The sequence below is a fragment of the Apis florea genome, unplaced genomic scaffold, assembly GCF_048593485.1.
Source record: "Apis florea isolate Af1SG1 unplaced genomic scaffold, ASM4859348v1 contig_2492_pilon, whole genome shotgun sequence".
NCBI classification, from domain to species: Eukaryota; Metazoa; Arthropoda; class Insecta; order Hymenoptera; family Apidae; genus Apis; species Apis florea.
The window spans coordinates 5,871,512-5,897,500 of record NW_028256593.1 but is presented as its reverse complement, the minus strand read 5'-3'; the positions used below and the strand labels follow the sequence as shown (position 1 = coordinate 5,897,500).

The window sequence follows — 25,989 nt, the reverse complement described above, 5'->3', positions numbered from 1 at the left end:
GTGGTAGGCCCATGGGGGGCGGTCGCATCATGTTACCTCCATGAATCAGAGCTGGTGCAGCTAGAGTCATAGTGGGCCGCATAAGCGGAGCCATTAATGCAACAGAACTAACAGGCATCGCTGCAGATGCAGGAACCATTACTGCTTGTGGAGGTCTCTGAAATCTTTGTTGTTGTTGTTGAAGTGCATTTAATGCCGCTTGTTGTCGCTGCTGTTGATCCTGAAATGCAGCAGCTGCATTAGCAGCAGCAGCTTGTTGCTGCTGCTGCTGCTGTTGTTGTTGCTGCTGTAATACAGCAGCTTGCTGATTGGCATCAGCAGCTTGTACAGTTCGAGTTTCTTCAGTTTGACGACGCTGATATTTTGGAAGTCTTGCCCTAATTTCCTCCTGAAATATATAATTTTTGTTTTTAATTTCTATATCTACTACTAATACATAAATAAATAAAAAATTAACCTACTAAGCTAAGATCTTCTGGAGGATGAATGATTTTAATGGCAGCACTAGTAGTGGCTATAAGATTTACTTTCTGATCATTTCCAATATTATTATTAGTTGTAGTATTGCTATCTGCATTACTATATGCAGGGAATGTTGGCTTAACAGGTCCTATAGATCCACCAGCCACTGATGTAATTGGTTTAAAATCTGTGCCTAAAGGAGAAGTCACAGATGTAGATGCAGCTGTCGAAACAGCTGCTGCACTTGGAAATAATGGTCGTGTTGGTGGTATGGATGCACCTGACACTGGTGGCTGTATACCTGGTGGCATACCTGGCATTCCAGGCATCATACTATAAAAAGAAAAAAGAAAAAGAATTTATTCCTATTTTTCTTATTATTTCTATATTTTCTTTAAAACATTTACAAATTTAAAAACATTAGATTGTATTTACCTAACTTGCATTAAATTAATATCAGATATTTAACTCTTCTTTTGCGTTGTCTGGTTTTAAAAAGAATAAATTATACATACCCAGGACCCATGAAAGGTGGACCTACGGGACCCATAGGTCCCATCATATGATGCATGGGTGGTGGGAACTGTCCCATTGGTGGCATACCAGGATGAGCTGCCATACCTGGCATTACACCTGGCATCATGTTGGAACCTGTAGGCATTGCTCCTGGTGCAGAACCTAATAAACCTTCTGGCTTTGTTTTTTTCCGAACTGGTTCATCTTCACCTGAGCTTGGTGAACCAGGTCTACCACCATTTCTTTGCCTTTCATGTTCTTTTGCATCATTTGGTGGTATACCTTCCATACCATAAATTTCTATTTCAATATTGCTTCGATTTGGCAAAGAATTAGGTACCTTATCTATTGCTTCTTTATGTACCTAAAATGAAAATAACAATTTTTTGATATTTTTATATGTAGTTTATTCAAATTTATATAGTATAACATAAAAATTTATTAATATTACCTGCATACAATGTATACTAAGTCCTGGTCCCGTATAAAGCTTTTTATGACAAATGTGACATTTAAAATGTTTTGCTTTTTGATGTTGTATAAGAATTTTTTCATCTTCAAACTCCCGATTACAATACCTTAATAAACTAATTAAGGACAAAATAAATATAAATATTACATAATAATTTGAACAATATTCTTCTATAAATTTATATTATTTATTCAATTATTTATAACTTATCATAATTATGAAAATAATAATATATTTCATATAAATATCAAATAAATAATAATTATAACATTTAATAATAACTTTATAAAATTAAGAAATATTCAAATTAATTTTATAAAATTTTAAATTCTTTAACAAAGAAATTTATTTATGTATATTATTAATTATATATAATATAATATATATAAGTTATTTATCAACTAGAAATTTTATTATCTTAAAAATTCTTTCTTTTAAAATTTAGAAAAAGTTTGAATATTTAAAATAATTTTAATAAAAAAAATGTATCGTTAGTTCATAATAATTTCCATAAATGAAAATAATTAATTCTTATTATAAATAAAAATAATCTCTTTTAACTTTGAATTTTTATTAGTATTAATCTATTAAACACATATATTTAAATTGTAGCAATTTTTATTTTTTTACTTCATTAAATCATATATTTTATAGATATATATTATACATATATATATAAATATGTGTAATTCAATCAAAATAGTAAAAAGTAATTATCAGAATTAGAATAGAATTATCAATTAGAATTTGATTTATTAATACAAAATTGTACAATCTGCCATATTTCGTAAATAAATACCTTTAATGAAAAAAATGTAGCCGAATATAGTTGCCAACGAAATATCGATTTCTCACGGATTCAGCCACTTTAACTCGTCATACACTTTTACTTAACGCGTTAAAAATATTTTATCCGTTGCAATAAGAAACTTTTAAATTGTAAACTAAAATGTAATAAGATAACATAATACGGAAATCGATACATTTTTAAAATTTTTTTAATCTTATAATTCTAAAAACGATACAGTCATAATTTGGATTTATGATCGAAAAACATAATTACGTAAAGTATATCCCACAATAAAGGATATTTTGAAAAAGGATACCAACACCAGGGTCTTGATTGCTTCTTCTTTTTACGTCCCATATTTTCTTACTAACTTTTAGCAATTGAAAATTAATAAAAAATAATGCCACTAAATGTTTTACGCCCACGTAATAAGAATTTAAGTCGTAAAGTAACTGCACTGCACACACACGTAAAAATCGACGATGTAAAATGGCGACTGCATCTTTTCCGTATTTGACGGAAGGAACTGTGTGTGCGTAACCAATAGTATTACTTAAAAATTACTAGCTTATTCAAGTAAATTTTCCCTAATTAATTTTTAAGAAATATTATTTATAATAAATATTATTTATATTTTGTCAACATTTTTCATTTAATTAAAATGAAAAAATTATTTTTAACAAATCAAATTTTTTTCTTTATACAATTTTATATTATTTTATACAATAAAATTTTGAACACATTGGTTTTAAATACATTTAATTTGTTAAAACAATTGTATAAACAGAAATTTATATATCATTTTATGACAATGTTTTAATTTTTTATATATCTCTTATTATTTTTGCATCTTACTTGATAAATCACAAATATGTGATAAGTATGTGTGTGTATATATATATATGTATATATATATATACATACACATATGTATGTATGTATGTATAATATACAAAATTATACAAACATTTAAAATAATATAAATCTATATTTTTTTGTATAACAACATGAAAACTAATACTTAAGAGAAAAATTGCTAGAAAGGTGAATTAAATAAACAAAAAAATATGTATATATATTAATATAAAAAATACTAATACAGAGATTATAATCTACAATCACATTATGTTTGCATAGAAGTTAAAAATAAAATTTACGTGATAATTTTACAATGACAATCCTTTTGATATAATTTTAATATTTAAAAAGTATAAACATAGAAATATTTTATAAACAATAAAAGACCTCCGTTAGCTGCAAATTCTTTGTTTCAATGGAAGATCACTTTCTGAATCACTGGATTCATTAATAGCACCAGGTTCATCATCTGAAGAAGAATAATCTTTTTGTTTTACTTTTACTTTCTGTGTTTTTTTAGGCTATAAAATAATAAATAATTTTATTAATAGAATTATTAAATTCATAAATTTAATCAACACATATAAAATGAAAAAAAAATATATAAAATTCAATTGATATAATACCTTTGTCCAATTTTTAGCAGATCTTTTGGAAGTATTAGTTTTTGGGACATATTTATCAGCAACTCCTTCAACACGCCTAATATCAAAATCTTGGTCTACTTTAGTTACTGTTTGTAATCTTTGTTCCTCTGATGTTACATATAGATCATCTGATTGATGATAATTATTATGTACTTCATATGCTTTTTTGCTGCAAAATAAAGCAGCACATACTGTACATTTTATTAAATCTTCTGGAACAGCTTCCCTTTCTTCCTGTTGATTATAAAAGATAATATAATAAACTTGTAACATAAGTTATTTACATCATATTTATTTATATTGCTTTACTTGAGTATGTGCTCTTTCCAAATGACGCTGTAAATTAAATTTTATAATATATTCAACACCGCACAAATGACAGTAATATACACTTAAAGCATCATTCATTGAGTTCAATTTGATTTTATTGCTAGGGGGTGGTGTTGCTATTGGTTGAAATAAATGTACCATTCTGTAAATTAAATTATTAGGTAAAATTTAAAAATATTTAAAAATTTAGTATTAGTAAAAAAATTTACAACCTTTTATGTATAGAACGATAATGATAATCTAAAGCTTTTTCATTATAAAACAATACATCACAGTCTTCGCATTTTTTATGTTGTTCTTTCCTCTCACTTTCAGATGAATCATGCGATGCTTGATGATTATCTCTGTGTGTCTAATAAAAAAATAAAATATAAAATTAAAAAAAAATATATAATACATAAAAATATATAAAAACATACTTTTACAGGAAATTGCATTCCACAATAATGGCAATAAAATTTTGTTGGTGAATTAGGATGTACTTTAAATCTATGTCGTATTGTTGCAGTAATTGAATCAAATGTTTGTCCACACATATCACATTGGGTATCATCATTTTTGTTAGTCTTCACAGATCTACCTCGAGTATCTATTTCTTTGTTGGCATGTTTTCTAAATATAAAACATTTAACTTATATATAATTACACTTTCTATTTCTAAGCCATTTTCATTAATGAATTCAGTAAAATTAATTTTTTAATTCATTCTTCTTTTTTTCTTTTCCTAGAAATGAGTTACTAGGAATTTCATGAACAAAATAAATAACTAATTATATTAAATATGCTAAGATATTCACTTCCTTTTTTTTTTTTTAATAAGAATTTTAAATTATTGATAAAAAAATTTTAAATTTAATATATTTAAATAGATAAGATAAACATATCTAAACAAAATATATATTTTAAATATATTTCTATATATTCTATATATGGACAATATATATTAGAAAAATTTTATAAAAATGCCATATAATGATTAATTCTATTTTCTTATTTTTAATAATTTCTTCTAGGGTGCAAATAACTATATGATATAAAAAAAATCATTTAACTTTTGTACAATAAAATAATATGAATTAATTTATAAATTATACAATATATATTATATATATTATATATTATATAAATTAATTATTTAATATTTATTTAATATAATAAGGTATAATATGATTCATATATTATTACATTCAATTTAATTTATCTTAAAATGCAAAAATAATTTTTAAATCTTATAATCTTTCTTGGCAAAATAATATTAAAATATACAAATTAAAATGTAAAATATGTAATATATGTAATAAAATTTACTATAAAAAAAAAATTATTAAAAATTATTAAAATTATTAAAATAAAGTAAATCTAAATATTAATTTAATCCAAATGATTTGAAAAAAAATTTTAATCATAATTTTATAATTATTAATTTATTTAGCTTACTTTTAAATTTTATATAATATTCTATATAAAATTAATCAAAAAAATTAAATATATTTTTAAATAATAAAATATTTCATATTAATCAATATTAATTAATAATTATAAATTTCGAATAAACAATATAAAATTATTTTTTAATATTCATCACTAAAGTATATAAAAATATATTAAAAAATTGTATTTATTTAATGAAATTAAACAATAATTTGAAAATATATTAAAATCTATTTAATATTATTGATTATTATTATTTACTTATTATTATTATAGCAGAAATAATTCTATCTCAAGAGCAAAAAAAAAATTCAAGCAGTCGGAAAAATAGCGCAAAATAATCTATTGCGCTATCAATAATGTAATTGAAAATTATTATTAATAACTATTTAAAAATATTTTTGCTTATTAAAAAATTTTTAATTCAGAATATGTATTGGAATAGGATGAAAAAATAGGTTGTAAGTATAAAAATAATGTTGTTTTATAAGATTGCTTGTATGGTTATAAACATATCAAAAGGAATAGTTTCTTTTGGTACCTAAAATGTGCTTGCAAAGCTTCCTTGGATTCTAATTTTGAGTCACACAAAACGCAATTGTGCTGGCCTTTAGCACTCATTTAGGCGCGAATTCTTATTTCAAAAAAACATTAGAAATCTACCGGACGTCTTTGCGCCAGGTAGTATAACATATACAAATCTTTCACGCTTTATAATTCAATCGTAATAAGTATGCTCAATCAATCACAATCCGTAACAATGCTATTTTTGTTTTTTTCAATACATTGTTGTTTCTTAGCATATATGTTTTTTATACATACTTAGTTAAATGTAAAAAATTTCATAGAACTCACGTCCCCGAAGAAAAATCAATTTTCGGCCATTTTATTGGATTGAAAGTCGCGCCACCTATCGTATACCAATCCAAAAAATATAAAACGATCAGTTTTCTTGAGTGAGCGTGCATAATTTCCTTACTTATTCTTACAATAATCTTAAGTTAAATTCTTAAGCAAATTTAATTATAGATATGCTAGTGATTAATGCAACAATACTTGTTGTAAATATATAATTTTACATAATTTAGTTGAGACATATATTTTCAAACATAAAATTTTTAAATTATAAAATTCGTACATTTAATTTTTATAGAGATTATTTTCTATAATATATTACACAGTATAATATGATATAATATAATATAAAAAAACGAATATATAGATATAATTATAAGTTATATTTTTTTAATTATTTTTATTTTTTAACTATTAAATAATAATAAAAAAAATTTAAATAAAAAATTATAATTAATATTAGAAATTTTTTAATTTTGTTTCATTTATATATTTTTTATAAATTTCAAATACAAATAATTCATTTTATAATAATTTAAAGATTTTGAAAAAATATTTTTCTATATTAATAATTAAATTCAAGAGATAAAATAATTTTTTTATAAAATTATTATAATTATATTATTTTTTATAATTATATTTTTCATTTATATTTATATCATTATTAGATATCAAATAATCAGATATTATAAATATTGAATAATAAAAACATATTAAAATTTAAAATTGCGAATATCTATTCTTAAATTATATTAGAAATATGTTACACATAAATATTGAGATTTGTGACATTTTGAATATATATTAAATATCTACATTTTTGTTATATAATTGAAAATGTTTATATACATTATAAATGGTTGTTATATATTTATTCCATTATAATTTAATAATAAATAGAATTCAAATATATCAATCTTCAAATACAATAAACAAAATTTATGCTATAATATACACATTGATACCATTGCAATATTTTTCAAATTGCATTTGGTAATAAGAAATACATTTATAATTTTTTAGCAAATAATGATGATTTTAAATCTCATCATGGGACTATATTTTACATTAAGATATATAAAATAGATTAATTGTTTAAGACAATTTTTACATTGATAATTCTTTTATAATTATTTATAATCATTTATAATCTCAATATTCTATAAAATTAATTGTTATTTTCTATTCTAAATATGATTAAAATAAAAATTTTCAGATATTTTTTGACTTAATTGCATAAAATTTACAAAAAATTTTAATTTTTTTATTCTCAATAGCATTATCTGAAATGATCTTTAGTATTACATATTTATCTATATGCAATGTTTTATCAAGACTTTATTATATATTATCATATTAACGAATTGCGCGATTTTTTTATGTAATAACTGTTATATTAATATTATGTTAAATAATGTTAAAGAAAAGATATATTTTTTTTAATTAAAATGTTTAAATTTCAAAAATATATACTTGAATATATATAATATATATAATCATTTAAAAAAATTGTATAAGATACTTTAAAATAAAAAATGAAAAATTAAGAATTAAATTAAGAATTATAAGTGTTTTTTAGTTTATATTTTATATATATTTACTTTATATTTATATGATTTCATTTATTAATTTATTTTGATAAATTTTTTTTTATTTATTCTTTTTTTCTTTTATTCTTTTTATATTAATTTTTCTATTATGTTAAAATAGATATCAATGATATATTAATCATTAACAAGTATATTATTTTTACATACAAATTTACATAACAGTTATATGCATTATAATCATTTTATCTGTAAGAAAATAATATTGATTTTGAACAAATCAAAACATTTACATCTCAATACTATATAATTACTTTTGTATCTCTCGATTATATTAAAGATTAATAAGAAAATTAAAATAAATATACATATTATAATCATGCAAAATTATATAGCTATAAAATTTAAAATATTAATTATAAAATTATTTTGCACATAATACATTAAATGGAAAATACTTCATTGCAATTCGTGATACAAGGTAGGAGATGATTGTCTATCTATTACACCTTGAGCTGCCAATTCAGCTAATGTTCTTTCCAAATAACTTGTATCAGGATAACCATGACCAGTTGTTGATGGACCCAATTCAGTCTTGTGATGAATTTCATTCCATGTTACTACATCCTCTCTTCCAGTAGTTACCGATCGTCCGATTGTAAATATTAATTTTCGTTCAAATGCAATTTGTAATAGTCTTAAAACTCTACGACCTAAATTATTATCTGGAAGATAACATATTCGTGGAAAACCTACAGCATAATAAGCTTGCCCTGGATTAGGATGTTCTCTTCCTTGAATTCCTGATGGAATGCTAAAATTAAGCATTTTATTTATATATTTAAAAGTTAGTTTAAAATTTTTTAGTAAATATTAATGAAAATATTCTTACATAAATTAATATTCAAAGTGAATAATATTTAAATTAAAATTAATATTACAAAAAATTCTTGAATAATATTAAAAAATAATTTAACAAAAAATTATAATCTAAAAATGTTTTTCAATCTACTTACTCATAAGTTATCTGAATTGTATTTGTATTTGGAAAACCAGGCAGTGCTCGAGGTATTCTTGTCCAATTCATAGTTCCAGGAGGTTGATTTCCTCTTTTTTCACCATAAATTAAACGACAAACAGGACATTGTATATACATAGGAGGTTGCTGACAACTAAGCATTGCATTCAAACAAGTTAAATGTAATCTATGTTTACAGCGAGTCAACTCTACAGTTAATGGTTCTGGCATACCAAGACACACAGGACAAGAATCGCAATTATCACTTTCTACTACTTTTACATATTGAGAAATAACATCAGATTCAGCATCAACACCTAAACAAAATAAATTCTTTTATAAAATCATAAAAATAATTTAAAGAAAAAATAATAAATTACCCAAAACAGCATCTTTAAAAGCATCATCACTTCCTACACTACTATCCAATAGATCTATTGGATTTTCATGACTAAGATATGTAGAAACTGTATCAACACTTGGTCTTCGTCCACTTTTTGTACTACTAGAATCTGCATCCAATGCATTATCCCAAGTTTTTCTTTTTTGCCCAGATTCAATATTTGTTGTAATTGAATTATTTTCTACACCATGCTTATTACTGAATATATTAAAATTACTCAAAATAACACGAGCTATATTTGATGCACCAGTATCTCCATTTTTGCCCTGATACATGATATTAATATTATAAAAAAAAAAAAATCATATCAATAATAAAAATTATTTTTCCAACCTTCTTATTATTTTTCTTTGTATTTCCAGTAGATGATTTTTTATGTGTAATTTTTGTATTTAAATTTTTAACAGTTATAGATGTTTTTTTTTCAGAAATAACTTGTAATTCTTCTAAAGCAACTTTAACTAAAGGATAAGGTGCTTGTTGAATACGACGTATTGGCCTTACATATCCAGTACAACAACGGACTTGAGTTAAATTACAAAAATTTATAATGTAAGGAAAACCTAAATAGGTTTTAGAAACATCAATGGTTTTATCACCCTAAAAAAGAATATTAATATAATCCTTATAATTATAATTAATTTATAATTGATATTTGTCATCAATTAATATCTTTATTTACTCTTGCCCATGCTTCTTCTATGAAACATTGTACTTCCATGTCATATGTATGCCAATCATCTGTATCACCAGCCCATTCCCATTTAGCTCCTTTTCCAGCTGGTGAACTTGGAAGATAAAATTTTCTTCTAACATTATGTGTCTCATTTCCATCTTCACTACATTGTGTTTTAGTTTTTAAATTTATGTAATATCTATTTGAAATAATAATAATAAATATTTCTTTTATATATATAAATAAAAAGAAAAATTTATAATTACTTAATTTTTAATTTTAAATATATAATAAATTAATAGAAAACATTCTTATATTAATTTAATATAAATAAAATTTGAAAATTATTTATTTATTTATTTACTACATTTATCTAATATAATTTCTTTTTCAAATAATAATAATAATAAATTTACACACACACATATATATATATATATATACAAACATTCTAAAATGTAAAATGAAATGATTTTTTCATATTTTGTATTTTTACTTTTTTTGAAATAATTTTTAATTTATTTTTCATTTAATATTTATTCATATATTTTAAAAAAATAAAAATTTTCAATGAATGTATATTATAATTTTCAATAAAAAAAATAATCTAAAATCTAACCTATCCAAATTTGGATCTGCATCATTTAAAAAGACTCGAGTAAGTTTTTTACAATGTGCTCGCTCAAGATGTTGTGATACTGCAGGACTATAAGGCCGCCATCGTCCATGACGATTTTCCCATTCCCACACAACAACAGCGTGACCGTGTTCTTGTGCCTGACTGTTCATTTTCTTATATAAAAATTTCACACATATATACAACACACACTTGAATAACGAACATTTTTAACGAGGAAACATTTTTAAATCTGGTGTTCACTTTAATTTATCTTATTGCATATGTAATGCACATACTCACATAAATGCATATAAATAAATATATGTTATATTTCATTTATATATATGTTTGCAAACAAACATTAATGTTTTTATTTTGTTTTTTTTTCAATCAACACTAAAATCAAAATGATAACATATAATATTGAATTTTAAGAATGAATGAGAAAAGAAACATAAAAATTAACGTTATTCCGAATCGTTTTATTTGCAATGAAATACAACGCGAACAAATTCGTCTGAAGTACAACTTATATACACATAATTCTTAACATCGAGCAATCGAAATATCGATAATCGATTTCAAACAATCGTGTTTAAAAATTCTTATTAGTTAAGTTTATGTAGTTAATATTAATTAAATAAATTAAAAATATTTTGAATTATATTTCAATATCTTTAATCAACATTATCTCTAATTGAATTTACTATAACAAAAAAATAATAATTTTATTATTTATATATATTTTATATATAATTATAATATAACTATATTTATTTTCTATCATTATTTAATGATATTCTATTACTGATCTAATATTTTACTTATATGTCCTCTCTCTCTCTCTCTCTCTCTATATATATATATATATATCGGTTTTTCTCTTTCTCTTCATCATGATACAATTTCTATAAATTTAATTATATTTATTAGTATTAACATTCACATAACCTTCATAAAAATTTACATATATCTATGTTTACGATGCCAAACGAGTAGTGTTTGGTCAAAGTACCGAGTAAAATAATTTTATGGTTTATGATTTGTAAAATAAAAAAAAAAACATTGATTTTATCAATATATTTCAAAAATAATAATTAAGATTAAAAATAATAAATGAATGATACTTTTTTGTGCTATTATTGTACAGATATCGTTCAAAGTATAGTCAAATTATTTATATAAATTGAATTATTTATTAATTTTAAGTAAACTATGAAAATATTTAAAACTTAATTATTTTTCATTGAAATAATAATTATTTAAAAAAATATATGTATTTATTAATGAATATATTTGTTCATGAAATTAATGCGTAGGTTAGCTTTCGCAGTTTTTCAAGAAAATTTCAGATTTCAACGAACATTCCGAAAAAATGGATGTAGAAAAAGTCGCTGTGTTTGCCAGTATAGGATTTGCAATAGCTATTGCAATATTTGTTTTATGGGGTCCATCTCCCAAACCTAGAAAAAAAGGTATAGTGAAAAATATATTTACAATTCTTATGGATTTTCTAAAAGATATGTTTTACTATACTTTACATGTTTTTTCAGGAAAAGTTATTGGAATCAATAATTTAGGATATACTTGTTTTTTGAATTCTCTTTTACAAGCTTTAGCTGCATGTCCAATATTTATTGGATGGTTAAAGAAACAGTATGATAAAAATGGAAAAGTTAATTTCATTTCAACTCTACTGTCTGTTTTTGAAAGTATGCAATTATTTTCAATAACATATTACTTATTTTATGAATTTTTTTATTATTTTTATTATTTTATGAATTTAAAAAAAAATTAAAATATAAATATGATATTCTTATCAAAAAGTTATAATGTAAACATTTTATTTTTTAATTTAATTTAAAAATTTAATAACTTAGATAATATACGATATATTTCTAAAAATTATTATAATTTCTAAAAAATATTAATATAATTAATATTGCAAATGAATAATATATATCACATATTATTTTTTGAATTAGAAATCAATGGATATGCAGAAGATTTATATGGTGATGTGACACCAATCGAGATTATTTCGTCTCTTGGTAATCAATGGAAATTTGCACCTGGACATCAAGATGTACATGAATTATTTCATATAGTTCTTAATGCACTACAAGCAGAAATTCAATCTGGAAATAGGGTATGTTTACAAATTAAAAATTAATGAATTTAAAATTGATATTTTATATCAATTTTATTATATTATATTATATATATATATATATATATATATATATATATTAATTATATTAATAAATTATATTAAAGTTATATTATTATATATTGTTATATATTGTTATATTTTATAATATTAAATATTTTTCAATAAATTTATTTTTAATAAAATAAATGACAAATTAAATATATTTATAATAATTATTTCAGAAAGGTTGTTTGTCTGATGCTTTACCACAAAGTCCAATAATGATAACAGATACAAAAAAATTGGGTGATCCTTTAACATTTAGAAGTGTGTCTTGTAATGATATTGTATCAGTTAATAAAAATCCTAACATTCCAAATGGTTTTGATAAAAATTGCAACAATCACGTAATATCTTCAACGACATCCATATCAAGTATTCCTATGGTATATAACAAGCCAGGTATAATACTTGCTAGGTCTTCAGAATTACTTTCAAGAAATGTTAAACTTGAAGGGAATAAGGAATCTTTTAAACCATGGAGCTCTTTATGCGCTATGTCATTTTCCAATACTACAATATCAGTAGAAGTCCATCCATTTTCTGGTTCATTAACTAGTCAATTACAATGCAGCTGCTGTAAATGGAAGGTTAACTTTTTATTTTAATTATATCTTTATTTTTTTATATTATATTATTTTATTCTGTAATTGTAATTATAAAAGACAAATAAGATTATTTTTTATAGTCTGCAGTTCATTATGACAAACTAGAAACAATTTCTTTACCTTTACCACCTTTGGGTACATATATAAAATCATATCATACAGTGGAAGAATTATTAACACGTTTTGTAACTAGTGAGATTGTTCAAGATGTATTATGCGATGGATGTGGAATGCGTTGTTTAGCTACTAAAACTCTAACTCTAGGAAAACTTCCTAAATGTTTATGTTTACATATATCAAGAACGACATGGAGCTCTTCAGGAATACCAATTAAAAGAGATGATCCAGTAAAATTTCCCGAAATATTAATTTTAGATCCTTATACTTTTACAGAAACTAAAAAGCGAAATGCACAGGTATAATATGCATATTAATTTATATATTGTAATTTTATTTATTTTATTTATTAGAAATTTAATATGAAATATGAATTAACAGGGTGATCCCGAAGCAACAATGTTACTTAGTCGAACAACTATACAAGATAAACATAAATATCAATTACGTGCAATCGTAGAACATCGTGGACCTGTTGATTCTGGACATTTTGTTTGCTATCGACGAGGAAATAAAATCAATCAATGGCTATATACTTCAGATAATGTAGTTGAGAGCATATCCTTAATTGAGGTTTTATGTGCCACACCATATCTTCTCTTTTACGAGCGTATTAATAGCATATAAGAATAGTTAGTAATCAATTTTAGTAATTGCAGTAAATTTAGAAATATCTGATGACTAAATATATTGAAATAATGTAATTATGATGAATGGAATTTAAGAGACTGAATGTGTTTTAATATTAATTTTCACGTTTTCATCGTAAAGCATTTGAAATTATTTCAAGCTATTTAAATGAACTAAGAATATTTAAATTTCTGTACATTATGTATTAGATTTGATTAGAATCACTATATTAGATTTTTCCTAAGATGTTGATATGTATCATTGTTATATAAATGATACATAACAAACAAAAGTAAAATGTTTTTAGCTTAAAAAATATGACGTTATAGTTTTTGAATTTAATTAAATAATGCAAAATTTTTAATTGTATATTTTAAATGTTATATCTTAGTAATTTGTGTAGAATAAAATATTTGGTATTTAAGTGTAACAAAGTAGGATATCGTATTTCATACATATAAGCTGAGTCGCCAAAGACTAGAAACTAAAATACCTTAGTTGTTTGTAGTAAAAATGTACAAAAAATGTATAAAAAAAAAAAAAAAAAAAAAAAATTTGTTTCAAAGATAAATATTATAACACAGATTTTATTTTTAAAATCATATATTTCAAGATTTTAAATCCAAATTTTTTTAAATAAAATGGTATATTTTGATTAATATAATTGCAAATTTAAAAAAAATAAATTCAAAGATGAATGTTTTATGAAGTGAAGAATGAAGTCAATAGCAATATCAGTATTAAATATTGTAGAGATAATCGTTTTGTTTATAAACATTACAAATTTTTTCTACTGATTTTCATCATTCATTCATTGATAGCGATATCAATTTTATTTTTAACTTGTAAATTAATATGATTCAATGAAATGAACTGCACTACTTGAATTTTCAGAAATTTCATTTTTTTTTCAAATAAAGAACATACATTTGAATTTACATTTGAAAGATTTAATAATAATATAACTAATTTTATTAGTATATTTATAAATATAAGGTTTTATAGGTTTTATATAAATATAAGGTTAATAAAATTTTGCTTCAGAAAAAATCATTCAAAGATCAACATGTTATTCATAAATTTCTTTTTTAATTGACTACTAATTAATATTACATTAAAAATATACCATACTATTTATTAAAAAAATTTTGAATAATTTTAAAATTTTAGAAAATATGACTTCAAAAATAAAATATTTGTTGCAATATTTATTTGTAACTTTTTTCCTTTTATTTTTTAAATTCTTGCAAGCAAAGAAAATATTTTAGATTCTAGTTTTAGGTAATTCATTTTAGAATAATATATTTATATTTTATAGATAATTGCATTAAATTGCTTGATAAATTATATAAATTATAATAATAAAATTAAAATCAAATTGTGCCAAATCAATTTTTATATGTGAAGTAAATTATTACTTTATACATTCAAAATGGATTTAAAAGTTTAATTTTAGATATGTATTGTAAATGAAATACTTTTGAGCAATTAAAAAATAATAAGTTAAGATCTTTAATAATGTTATTATGATATAATTTCTATGAATAATAATTTGTATATTTTTTATATCATTTTTTCTATAATTTCTATCTTATATACATATAATATATATTACATATAAATTATTTTATTCATATTTTAATCTTTTTTAAAATAAAAATACAATTATATCTTTACAAAAATGTAAAATAATTGCAATTGTGAGATAATAAGATATATATAAGATTATATATAATATAATAATTTTATTTTTGAATCTAATAGTTCTTATAAAAAATTTTAAAATGCTAAATTGATATAAAATATACATAGAATAGAATAAATAGAATTATTTTACTTTAAAATATAATCATTTGTTATAATATTGAAAATAAAGTATATAATAATAAAAAGATTAGACTAAGAAAATTAAAAATATAACAATAACATTATATATAATAAATATAATATTATTGGATACATTTTTTTTTATTTGATTTTATGTATGAATTTTATTTGTATAGTTTTTCATTTTTAAGGATTTTCAATTGGATTTTGAATTTTTATCCAATCCTTTTGAAGAATAGAAATATAATGATATTACATTAATGCGAGACGCATTAGAAAGGATCGCATAAAACTTCAATTAATTTCTTTATTATTTAACCGATTATTATTTAACCGATCAGTCATCACTTAAATGAATAATATGTGAATAATACATATATATATATGTATATTTTATTTGTTATTCTATATGTATGTATTCAGTATCTCATAAAGCCACAGTTCAATTTCATGGCAATTCGCGCTTCCAGGATTGTCAGAAAATTGCCAACCTATATGTGACATCATCGAAATACTTACGTAATAGGGGAGAGGTAGAATAATTAAGACTGGATCGGTTGCTTGATATGAAAATGCGATACCATCTACTTGCCATTTCATAGTACTACATAGTACGTCAGTATCTTTGTGACGTCAATAGGCCAGTCATACGTCAATACGCATAGGTCAACAATTGGCATAGAGAATTTTTCGGTAACTCTGCTCGCGATTTGCGAGTCGTCGAATTCTTTCTTGATAAGTAATATTTGATATGTTTGAAAAACAGATGGTATATATATATATATGTATATATATATATTTTGGTGCATTTTTAAGTGACAAGTAAAATGTTAGTATTTTAAATTAATATCTATATAAATATTTTTTGTAATATCACTATATGATTTATAAAGTGTATGTACACCACACACACACACACACACACACACACACATGCGTGTCAAATAAATTTGAGCAAGCATTATATAAATTTATAGGTTATAATAACACTTGTAAATTTTTGTAAATATCGAATGTCTTGAAATTTAGTGCGTCATATTCTATTTTCAATATAAATACAAAATGCCTCATTTTGTAAGCACCAAAGATGAAATTGTGAGTATAATTATTGTGAATATAATTAATTTTTTATTTCTTTTATAATTTTATAATATTACATTTTGATTTTTTGGTAGGTACAAAACATGGACGATATCAATTCTGATTTTGCTTCTCTTAAAGTATCTGTTTTGAAAAAAGCTTCTCGCATCTCAGGCGAAGTGGATAGAATTACAATTGGTCCTAATTCAATAACAAATGAAAATGAAAATAAAAAATCAGAAAATATAGAAAATGAACAAAATTCTTGTAATATAACGATTCCAAAAAAATCTATTCATTCACAAAATAATGGCATTACATTTTCAGTAAAAAAAATTCTTTTAGAAAGTGAATATCAGAGAAAAGAAGAAGTTCAGGTAATATATATTTATATGTATTTATTCTCAAAGAAAGATAATATTTATATAATATAATTTACACATATAAATAAACAAAATATAATACTAATATATAATTATAATTTATTATCTCTAGTTGATAATTGCTGTAAATTAAATGGTAAAGATTTAGATGGAAATATTTCTATTATTTTTCAATTCAAAAAAATTTCTGCAATTTTATAATATTAAGGTTAAATTGTTTAAGATTATAAGAAATATGACATTTTAATTGTTTCAGAAAGAAATTGAGCGTCATTGGCAACATATGAAAGAAAATGGGAAAGTTATACAAGAACATATAGCAGTATCACGTTCACATATGGCTAGAGAACGTGAACGCAGAAGTAAGGAAAATTATGCATACATATTAGCAGAAGAAAGAATGGCAGAGCAAGAAGAAATACGAAGAAGACATGAACGACAAAAAGAAGTTGAAGAATATAGGAAAGAAATAAAAGAAAAAGAAGAATTGACCAAAAAAATAATGATTTTGAGAAATATGTATGTTAAAAAATATCATGATATTATAGAGCTTTCTGAAAATTTTAAAGATAAAAATTCTTTTACAATATCATCTTCTTATGCCGCAAAATTAGAAGAATTACATCTTCAAATGAAAGTTGTAGATGAAAAAATTAAGGTAAGAAATAAACAAAAAGAATTTTCTTAGATGATATGCGTATATTAATATGTAATATATATTAAATATGTAAATATTATAAATAATATATATATATATATATTATTTGTAGATAGGTGATATAACATCTGCTGATTTGAATATTATAGTAAATCTAATTCATCAAATTGATGAAATGCATGGCATGTTTAAATCAGAGATAGGTAAGTTATTCTATACATTATGTTTCATTTTTTTTCCAGTCTATGTAAATATAAATTCTATATACGTATAATTTCTCATATTTTTTATTCTACTTTGTAGATAGAATAAATGTTCAATGTGAAAGAAATTTAATTGGAACAGAGAATACAGTACATTCTCGTACTCAATTACCAGTTTCAGAAAGTCAAGAACTTAAGAATAATCAAACAATTTCTGAAACAGTTATTTCAGAACGAATAAGTACTAATAATTCAGAAAATAATAATTTTCAAGAATATGGAGACGAAGAAAAGCAAAGAAATTTACAAACAGATAATATATCTTCGGATATTTCACAAATAACATCATCAACTGCTAATATAGAAGAAAATATATCAAAAACTGAATTAGATAAAGGTGAAATAATTTTTGATATAACTAATTTTTGTTTTTATTTTACATTCGTTTTTATTTTTAGATCACTTATATGAATATGTTGATAAAGATTTGTTAGAAACATACATGAGTAGTCAAAAATTTTTTGAAAATCATGTAAAAATGCTTGATGAATTTTTACTATCTGCAGCTACGAAAAAATTTAGATTTGATTGTCAAAAAGCAATAAATATACCCGTAAATGCAATATCAGGTATTAATCAACAACACCTGAAAGATAAATACGAAAGATTGTATAATTTGCTTATGGGAAAATCTTGTCCGGATGTTAATCAATATCCGCAAGGTGCAGCCTTTTGTAAAAATATTTTGGCTAAAAAGATAGTTGTATGTAATAATTTTATATTTAATTTATTACATTATAAAATGTTTAACACATGTGTAATGTATAATTTGTTTTAACAGAATCAAGGTGAAACACTTGTTTCGAGTAAACCAAAGATGGCATTTCCTATTGCTGCCATAATTGTAGCCCTTTGGAATGATCATTCCGATTTTGGTGATTTACTTTTATCTCATTTTCATAATGTTTGTCCGTTTACGGTTCCTATTTTTATGCCAAAAATGGTAGGACAATCGAATGAAGATTATTATAAATTAATGGGTTACAAATATGACGAAGATGGTACAATTGAGAAGCATGATAAATTTTTAAAAAGAATGTCTGGTTTAATGAGATTATATGCTTCTATTACTATCACGATTCAAAGAAAAGGAATTACTAAAACTAATCCACACGGACTTCAAAATGCATGGCGATGGTTGGCTGCTATTTTAAATATTGGTAATATGAATATTTAGGAAAATAATGGAATATACTGAATTTTTTGTAATTTGTTATACTTTTGTTTCAGAACCACGAAAAGAAGTATCAGATATATGTGCAACTCTTTTATTGGATATGCTTGAAGTTGCTGGAAATACATTATGGACTGCTTATCCAAAACAATTCCATAAACTCTTAATTTTATTATCGGAAGAGTATTATCCACGTATGAAAAATGTAGGATGTATTGGCAGTGGTCCATTGGTACGATTAGATGAATTTTTGCGAAATAGTTTAAGTAAAGGTTCAATACCTGCTCCTGATGGTCAACTTCCTCCAGATTTTTGGTGATCTCAGTATTATAAATTAATTATTTAATCTGAATTATGTACCTTGTAAATTTTTAGCTGTTATTAATATTCGTAAATCATTGTCTATATATAATATAATATGTGAGAATTTTCTCATAAAAAAAGAATTTTAAACTAATTTGTACATATAAAAAAATCATTATTCGAATATCATATCTATTTATTAAACTTTCAACGCATAAAAAATAAAAAATGTAAAAAAGTGTAAAAATATTAAATGATTAATGTATAGTTTTGCTATAGTATATCTAAAGTTGATACAACAACTAACAATAATATGATTTTTAGTAGTATGGTACACTCGTAATTACAGATTTTATGCCATCAAAATTGTATAATTTTTCAAAATTTTTAGTAAATCCAGTAACACCAAAAGGAGCAAATCTATCTATCCATTTTTTGTCTTGATTTAAGTTTAACAAATAAGATGTAATTTTTTTTGCGAGGATATCTGCAAACATGGAATGGAAATTAAAGTAAATTAATATTAGCTTGAAAAAAGACTAAAACACGAATATAAGATATTTCTAGTTATTCTTTAATTATTCTTTGTCTTGTATACCTGAGAGTGTTTTCCGTGCCATAATGCGGTAAGGTGGTAAAGGTCCTAAACTTGTTAAAATATGAAGAGAATCAATTCCTGGTAATGTGTTTTTATGACACTTAATGACAGGAGATTCTAAAATTCCAATTTCTGCTTGTTTTCCTGCAACCATTTGTAAAGTAGCAACTTGTGTATCGGCATCTAAAAATTAAATTTACAATTTAATTAACATGCATTATAATGCATTGAAAATAAAAGAAATATAATTTTACTATAACATACAAACCAAGAATATTTCCGAAAAAGGCTGGATTTTCACCCTTTGTATATAAGTAATTAAATAACAATGTTGCTGCCCCGGTATTTTTTTTCCGATCTGGAAGAGAACATCTATGACCTCGAAAATCTATTATGTCCTATAAAAAAAATTCTCAAATCAATATATTTATATTTTTAATTGTAACGCATATTTAAATTTTTTTATCGTATATTATACTTGTACATGTTGTGCACGGTCTGAAGCAACAATAACATCAGCATAAACACACGATGAATTATCTTTATTGAGATGATGTTCGAAAGAGAAACTGACGGGTAAAAGTTTACCATCTTCCCATTCCCTATTTGCTGGTAAAATAGCTGAAAAAAATGTTAATTATTATACTTACATATTATACTTGTGAAACAGTAAATAGTCAGAGTAACCGATAATAACCATATATGTCGCTCTATAATCGTACACAAAAGAAATTATTCAAGATAGTATTAGTATTATTATTTATTCTTCATTATATAAATTGATAGTCAAATATAATAACATACCAATATCTGCAATTTCTTTTGCGATCGGTCTATCACTTCTAGGTTCGTATAATAGTACCACTGGTTTCTCAGTAGCAACTTCGATTGCTTCTACAAACACTTCGAACAAGTTAATAGGTAACGAAGGTACAAGATGCGTTGTTAAAACAAGGGGGCGTTCATTTAAAATTGGTGTAGAAAGAGGAGGATATTTTCGAGGAACAGCAACATTTGAAAGTTCTTGAGCATCCTGAAAATATTTCATTGTATAATTGTTACTTATATAAATATTTATATAAATTATTTTTTAATTGCCAAGTGTATTTTACATGCATAACGCGTAAATCAGAAATTATAATAAGAAATTGAATTTTCACAATAGGTAAAAAAAAAGTACAAGTATATCATAAATTCCTGAATAATAGAATAGAACAGAATATTTCAATCAAGAATCTAAGGATAGAATCTAATAATATTTTATTGTTTGGATTAATCAATGTGGATTTATATTATTATAATTTTCTTTTCGTTGCAAATTTTCTATAAAATTAGAAAATGGGAAATTAAATTAACGAAAGAAATGTGCATTAAAAGAATGAAAAAAAATTAATTTTATTTTAAATCATCAATTATATTTAAACGATTAAATTTCTTGTATTGTCGACGAACAAGTTTTGGGAATAAAGAAGAAACAACATATGATGATTTTAACGATATTTTATGAAAGATCGTGCAAAGTGAATTCGATCGAACGAAATCGTCGCTTGATACTTGATTGAATATAAAAGGCACGATATATGAACGATATCGGTTTTTTTTTTTTTTTTTTTTTTTGAAATACATATTACTACTTTTAAAATTGTGCATTCGATTGATGAGTAACAAGTATCAGAATTGATAATTACAAACACACCGATATCGAAATATCATGAATAAAACTGTTGATTAATATTTCTAAGCAAATATTATCGGATAGTGTATTATACGATGGATAACATGTGATTAGGATCATCGATGATCAAGATATCTTTCACGATATCGTGCTATAACTGCTTTATAATTTCCATTGTAAATAACAATTTCTCTCAATATCATTGTTATCATATCAATAATTTTTATTTTTATTGATATATTAAATAATGTGAAAAGATATAATTATTATTATTACAAAAAAAGAATTACAAGAAAATAATTATTTTGTAACCGTGGATGGATTCATAAGACTTACTTTATTAATAGGAATCATTTTGCATTCCGAAACGTTGACTTTATTTAAAACAATACTACTTGAACTTTTCGATTTATTATCCTTTGTTTCAACATTTTCCACTTTTGATTCAATATTTTTTAAATCGATGATATCAAGCTTGGGACGTTCTGGTCTCAGAAGTTTTGAAATTTCATTTTCCAGTTGCATTTTTTCCTGTTTTTTAGTTTCTCTTAAATCATTTTTTTCTATTTCACACACACTGTTTTTGTGCATTTGACAATTTTCAATAGAAGCGAATGCAGTATGTATTAATTTCTTGGTAATTATTGAAGCTTCTTTTGATTCAGAATGCACTTCATCTTGAACCGATTTATTTGACGATGTTTTCGTTCTAGATAACATTTTTTTTCCTTTCCTGCGAATTTTGCGTCCTTATATAATTTTATTAACTTTTTTTACAATGCGATGATAGAAAAATTCTAGAATTCTTAATGCTGCAACATATGCAAAAATGCTACGAATTAATAAATATTTCCTGTTCGCGGTTACGCAGAGTACGATTATGCTATTAATTTTCATATAGTTTTTTTTATTTGCATGATTTTAGAAGAAAAAAAAAAAGAAACATTTCAATGTTTTTTTTTTTCGTGCAATACGATAATTGGAAGAAATTTTTAAATTTACAATGACGCGTGAAATAACATTTTAATTTGATATTTATTTTCTTTTATATTTCGTGATTATAAATTGATACATTTTCTTTTTTCTTTATCCAAAAATATTTGATCAACAGTTGTTGTTGAAAAATTTTTCCTTTTTTAAAAATCTACTATCGTTCCCAAAAAAAAGTTTCAAGTATTAAATTTATCTGTTATCAAAAATATGATAATTAAGTATTCTCTAAATTTTTCTGAATTTGTTGAACTAAGAGAAATTAAAAAATTTGACGATTAATAATTTAAAAATTTTCTCTTTATAGACGTTTATGTTGTATTCAATTTTAATTTTACACGATGAGAAATTGTAATAACGAAACATTTTTTTTTTTTTTTTTTCAGACCATAAATCTTTATATAGAATTGAATGTTTACAATATATGTGTTTATAATATATTCGTGTTAAACGTTCAGAATAATCAAAGATCGTGTTTATAATTACAAATTTCTCATATTTCATTTTTAATTATTGCATTACAGTTATTATAAGTTGTGCGAAGTTTGTGAGTTTGTTAATTTGTGAGTTGACTTTGTGAGTTTCGAATTTAAATGACATATTCCGATTATATGCAATCTTATCGGTATTAATTTCTCGTTTTAATTAGTGATGCAAAATAAGACGGTTAAATTCCATATTATTTTTATAATTATATTATTTCCTAAGTAATGATAATATCTCAATTAGATTTGTAATTTATTTAGTTTCGATAATTATTATATATATTATGCATATGTATAATCAGCGTTTCTTTTTAAAAATAACAATCTACACAGAACAATATTATCAAATAAAAAAATACATACATTGTATGGTCATTTGTTATTAATTTGTTTATAGTTATTTTATATAAATAAGCAAATATATTAAATAAATAAATTGAATAAACGGAAACGAACATTATATTTAAAATAAAATATATATTTTGTAAATTACAAATTCATAAAATAACTTGAAATAATTTTACGATAATAATAAGAATGTAATAATAATATTAACATTTATATAATAAATTAAATAAATTAAACAATTTGAATAATATCTATTGAACGATAAACATATTTATTTGATGTCGATAAATTTATAAATTTACTCAAACTCAAAGTAAGTATTTTATAAAATTTATTTTACTAATTTTTAATTAAACGGATATATACATTAAAAATATACACGATGAATTATTCATTATATGTAGTAGTAGTAGTAGTAGTAGTAGTAGTAGTATTGTTTAATAGATACTTTATTAACCTCGACAAAACACAATAATTCAATACTGATATAACAAAGTTATCGAACAAAGGTTCTCTATATACCAATTGAAATTTGCTTATATGTCAATTTCGAAATTTAAATTACCTTTCTTTTCACTGCTCATACATGGAGTACACTGAAATCAAGACTCGACGATGAAAACTGTCAAACGTTCGATGACAGAATAATTGGAATATTACTTGGAACGGTTTACGTGAGTTTGGGGGCAGTTATGCATTTGTGAATAATCTTCAGTCGATTGCCGCGTGATGGCTGCGTGTTCCAGTGAAATAATGCCATTTCACTGCAGGTTCCAGTGATACCGGTTGGAGGATGAAGACAAGATGTTTGTGACGAAATTGTATATAATCGTATTGTTCATTTTTTGCATGAAATGTGAAATAACGTCATTATCGAGGAAAGATTTAATAATTAAAATTCTATGATATTTTTCTATGAAAGTTGATTAGCTCTTTTTGAGGCTAGTGTATAATAACAATAACACTTTTATTTTCTTGGAAAAGGTTAACAAGAGAAACAGGTAGGTCTTGTTATTTTAAATATTATATATTATTTGTTCTCATACTCATATAAATATATAATAAATAAAAAAGATATATTTAAAGAAAAAAAGTTTAAATGTTTAAATTATAGATATTAAAAAAGATAATTATGAATATATAGTTAGATAAGATACAAGGATATAAGTAAATGTTTATGTTTAAAATATAGAAACAAATTTAGGAATGATAGATTATTGTACATATTTTTATTATCTATAAGTGAACAGGAAATAATAAATGAAAGATAATTTTAAAATTTAAATGATAAATAAAAAAAATTTCAATATTTTTTTTAAGATATAATAATTATTTGATATTTTGACAAGATAATCATTCACAATATTTTTATTAAAAATTTATACTTGTGTTCTTAATTACGCATTGTTATGTAATGTATTTTGTTCCAATATAAACTGTTTTGTTTTATCAAGAACCGATGTTTGGCAAATTCGGTTAATTAAAACGATATAATAGAAACGAATCATTAGGGATCGCAATTGTTGAAAATCCATCGATCGATGCATCATAACTCATTTTTATTAGTAAAAAAAATAGGAGAAATAGATCCTTAACAACGAATTCTTTGAACTGTTTAATTTTCAAAGATTAGATTTTGCGTTCAAGATTCGAAGAACTTGGTGTCTCTCCAAAGAATATTGAAATAAATATACGCTTGAAATTGGATTTTTTTCTACATCATAAAAATATATATTTTATAAATTATTCTAAATTAGAAATAATATTTTATGTGTATTTGAATAACTACTATTGTTCTTTTTTTTTTTTTTTAACATTTGATTTATACTGATTTTTTTTTGCCCACTGGTTGCTCCTCAAACTTGTTCTTTGCATTATCAATTGCATCAAATCCGACTAATATATGTATGTATATAAAATACATATACGTAACGTATCTATTTATATCTATTAATATATAATATAAATATAATTCTAATATCCATCGATTCTAAATATATTTATTTCATTTGAA

The 25,989-nt window shown here is 23.1% G+C and overlaps 6 protein-coding genes across 17 annotated transcripts in view; 2 read left to right on the top strand and 4 right to left on the bottom strand.

Annotated features, from left to right (window-relative positions):
* The window catches only part of BuGZ (Bub3 interacting GLEBS and Zinc finger domain protein), a 14,836-nt gene extending 12,073 nt beyond the window's left edge, over positions 1 to 2,763 (bottom strand). For 4 of the 5 annotated variants that reach the window (XM_086905718.1, XM_086905721.1, XM_012488924.3 and 1 more), the window contains exons 1-5: positions 2,557 to 2,757; positions 1,430 to 1,556; positions 978 to 1,342; positions 462 to 795; positions 1 to 388 (exon numbers count right to left, since the gene is read on the bottom strand). The exon at positions 1 to 388 is cut by the window's left edge and continues 3 nt beyond it. In XM_086905718.1, the coding sequence (XP_086761844.1) occupies positions 1 to 388; positions 462 to 795; positions 978 to 1,342; positions 1,430 to 1,556; positions 2,557 to 2,597 (1,255 nt within the window). In that variant the 5' untranslated portion in view covers positions 2,598 to 2,757. Of the gene's footprint in view, positions 389 to 461; positions 796 to 977; positions 1,343 to 1,429; positions 1,557 to 2,556 lie in introns of all 5 variants that reach the window. The other variant, XM_086905717.1, reaches the window with a different exon arrangement.
* A 526-nt stretch (positions 2,764 to 3,289) lies between these two features.
* On the bottom strand, positions 3,290 to 6,603 carry LOC100871778 (uncharacterized). Of its 6 annotated transcripts, none has more exons than XM_012488933.3 (6): positions 6,362 to 6,603; positions 4,495 to 4,687; positions 4,288 to 4,427; positions 4,055 to 4,217; positions 3,725 to 3,979; positions 3,290 to 3,567 (listed from the first exon to the last, which is right to left on the bottom strand). In XM_012488933.3, exons 1-6 carry the CDS (start codon positions 6,472 to 6,474, stop codon positions 3,511 to 3,513), a joined length of 921 nt encoding a protein of 306 aa, XP_012344387.1. In that variant the 5' UTR covers positions 6,475 to 6,603; the 3' UTR covers positions 3,290 to 3,510. The 6 variants fall into 6 exon arrangements, with proteins under 6 accessions (XP_012344387.1, XP_012344385.1, XP_012344386.1 ...); XM_012488931.3 differs by having other exon boundaries at positions 3,290 to 3,619; positions 6,362 to 6,601; XM_012488932.2 differs by having other exon boundaries at positions 3,290 to 3,619; positions 6,048 to 6,447.
* Positions 6,604 to 8,083: 1,480 nt separating this feature from the next.
* On the bottom strand, positions 8,084 to 11,328 carry dx (deltex E3 ubiquitin ligase). The gene is made up of 6 exons (XM_003695400.4): positions 10,625 to 11,328; positions 10,012 to 10,204; positions 9,663 to 9,929; positions 9,307 to 9,595; positions 8,925 to 9,243; positions 8,084 to 8,722 (listed from the first exon to the last, which is right to left on the bottom strand). The coding sequence occupies exons 1-6, from the start codon at positions 10,792 to 10,794 to the stop codon at positions 8,368 to 8,370; spliced, it is 1,593 nt and encodes a 530-aa protein (XP_003695448.1). The 5' UTR covers positions 10,795 to 11,328; the 3' UTR covers positions 8,084 to 8,367.
* A 150-nt stretch (positions 11,329 to 11,478) lies between these two features.
* Positions 11,479 to 15,757, top strand: Usp30 (ubiquitin specific protease 30). Of its 2 annotated transcripts, none has more exons than XM_086905710.1 (7): positions 11,479 to 11,642; positions 11,944 to 12,099; positions 12,178 to 12,336; positions 12,610 to 12,773; positions 13,019 to 13,426; positions 13,525 to 13,860; positions 13,943 to 15,757. In XM_086905710.1, the coding sequence occupies exons 2-7, from the start codon at positions 12,000 to 12,002 to the stop codon at positions 14,186 to 14,188; spliced, it is 1,413 nt and encodes a 470-aa protein (XP_086761836.1). In that variant the 5' UTR covers positions 11,479 to 11,642; positions 11,944 to 11,999; the 3' UTR covers positions 14,189 to 15,757. The 2 variants fall into 2 exon arrangements, with proteins under 2 accessions (XP_086761836.1, XP_086761835.1); XM_086905709.1 differs by having other exon boundaries at positions 11,492 to 11,786.
* Positions 15,758 to 16,544: 787 nt separating this feature from the next.
* Positions 16,545 to 20,126, top strand: Gle1 (Gle1 RNA export mediator). The gene is made up of 9 exons (XM_003695397.4): positions 16,545 to 16,847; positions 16,996 to 17,113; positions 17,194 to 17,475; positions 17,738 to 18,139; positions 18,252 to 18,342; positions 18,443 to 18,739; positions 18,801 to 19,105; positions 19,184 to 19,562; positions 19,633 to 20,126. The coding sequence occupies exons 2-9, from the start codon at positions 17,081 to 17,083 to the stop codon at positions 19,893 to 19,895; spliced, it is 2,052 nt and encodes a 683-aa protein (XP_003695445.2). The 5' UTR covers positions 16,545 to 16,847; positions 16,996 to 17,080; the 3' UTR covers positions 19,896 to 20,126.
* LOC100871346 (uncharacterized) lies at positions 20,058 to 24,743 on the bottom strand. Of its 2 annotated transcripts, none has more exons than XM_086905711.1 (7): positions 24,541 to 24,743; positions 22,489 to 22,964; positions 21,282 to 21,510; positions 20,956 to 21,098; positions 20,746 to 20,875; positions 20,478 to 20,660; positions 20,058 to 20,366 (listed from the first exon to the last, which is right to left on the bottom strand). In XM_086905711.1, the coding sequence occupies exons 2-7, from the start codon at positions 22,870 to 22,872 to the stop codon at positions 20,200 to 20,202; spliced, it is 1,236 nt and encodes a 411-aa protein (XP_086761837.1). In that variant the 5' UTR covers positions 22,873 to 22,964; positions 24,541 to 24,743; the 3' UTR covers positions 20,058 to 20,199. The 2 variants fall into 2 exon arrangements, with proteins under 2 accessions (XP_086761837.1, XP_086761838.1); XM_086905712.1 differs by having other exon boundaries at positions 20,962 to 21,098; positions 24,541 to 24,699.
* Positions 24,744 to 25,989: the final 1,246 nt, after the last annotated feature.

What these genes read in the sequence shown, in the direction of transcription:
- Gle1 (XM_003695397.4), top strand. Translation starts at nt 17,081, where the DNA reads ATGCCTCATTTTGTAAGCACCAAAGATGAAATT. An exon ending in AAAAACTGAATTAGATAAAG is followed by an intron (nt 18,740 to 18,800) that starts GTGAAATAATTT and finishes TTTTATTTTTAG; the next exon opens with ATCACTTATATGAATATGTT. An exon ending in GGCTGCTATTTTAAATATTG is followed by an intron (nt 19,563 to 19,632) that starts GTAATATGAATA and finishes CTTTTGTTTCAG; the next exon opens with AACCACGAAAAGAAGTATCA.
- LOC100871346 (XM_086905711.1), bottom strand. Translation starts at nt 22,872, where the DNA reads ATGTTATCTAGAACGAAAACATCGTCAAATAAATCGGTTCAAGATGAA. An exon ending in AAATGATTCCTATTAATAAA is followed by an intron (nt 21,511 to 22,488) that starts GTAAGTCTTATG and finishes AAATATTTTCAG; the next exon opens with GATGCTCAAGAACTTTCAAA. An exon ending in AAAAGAAATTGCAGATATTG is followed by an intron (nt 21,099 to 21,281) that starts GTATGTTATTAT and finishes CATTTTTTTCAG; the next exon opens with CTATTTTACCAGCAAATAGG.
- dx (XM_003695400.4), bottom strand. Translation starts at nt 10,794, where the DNA reads ATGAACAGTCAGGCACAAGAACACGGTCACGCTGTTGTTGTGTGGGAA. An exon ending in TAGAAGAAGCATGGGCAAGA is followed by an intron (nt 9,930 to 10,011) that starts GTAAATAAAGAT and finishes ATTCTTTTTTAG; the next exon opens with GGTGATAAAACCATTGATGT. An exon ending in TTTTAAAGATGCTGTTTTGG is followed by an intron (nt 9,244 to 9,306) that starts GTAATTTATTAT and finishes TATTTTGTTTAG; the next exon opens with GTGTTGATGCTGAATCTGAT.
- LOC100871778 (XM_012488931.3), bottom strand. Translation starts at nt 6,474, where the DNA reads ATGCACGCTCACTCAAGAAAACTGATCGTTTTATATTTTTTGGATTGG. An exon ending in TATCGTTCTATACATAAAAG is followed by an intron (nt 4,218 to 4,287) that starts GTTGTAAATTTT and finishes TTTAATTTACAG; the next exon opens with AATGGTACATTTATTTCAAC. An exon ending in TGGAAAGAGCACATACTCAA is followed by an intron (nt 3,980 to 4,054) that starts GTAAAGCAATAT and finishes TATAATCAACAG; the next exon opens with GAAGAAAGGGAAGCTGTTCC.
- Usp30 (XM_086905710.1), top strand. Translation starts at nt 12,000, where the DNA reads ATGGATGTAGAAAAAGTCGCTGTGTTTGCCAGTATAGGATTTGCAATA. An exon ending in AAATTCAATCTGGAAATAGG is followed by an intron (nt 12,774 to 13,018) that starts GTATGTTTACAA and finishes TAATTATTTCAG; the next exon opens with AAAGGTTGTTTGTCTGATGC. An exon ending in GCAGCTGCTGTAAATGGAAG is followed by an intron (nt 13,427 to 13,524) that starts GTTAACTTTTTA and finishes TATTTTTTATAG; the next exon opens with TCTGCAGTTCATTATGACAA.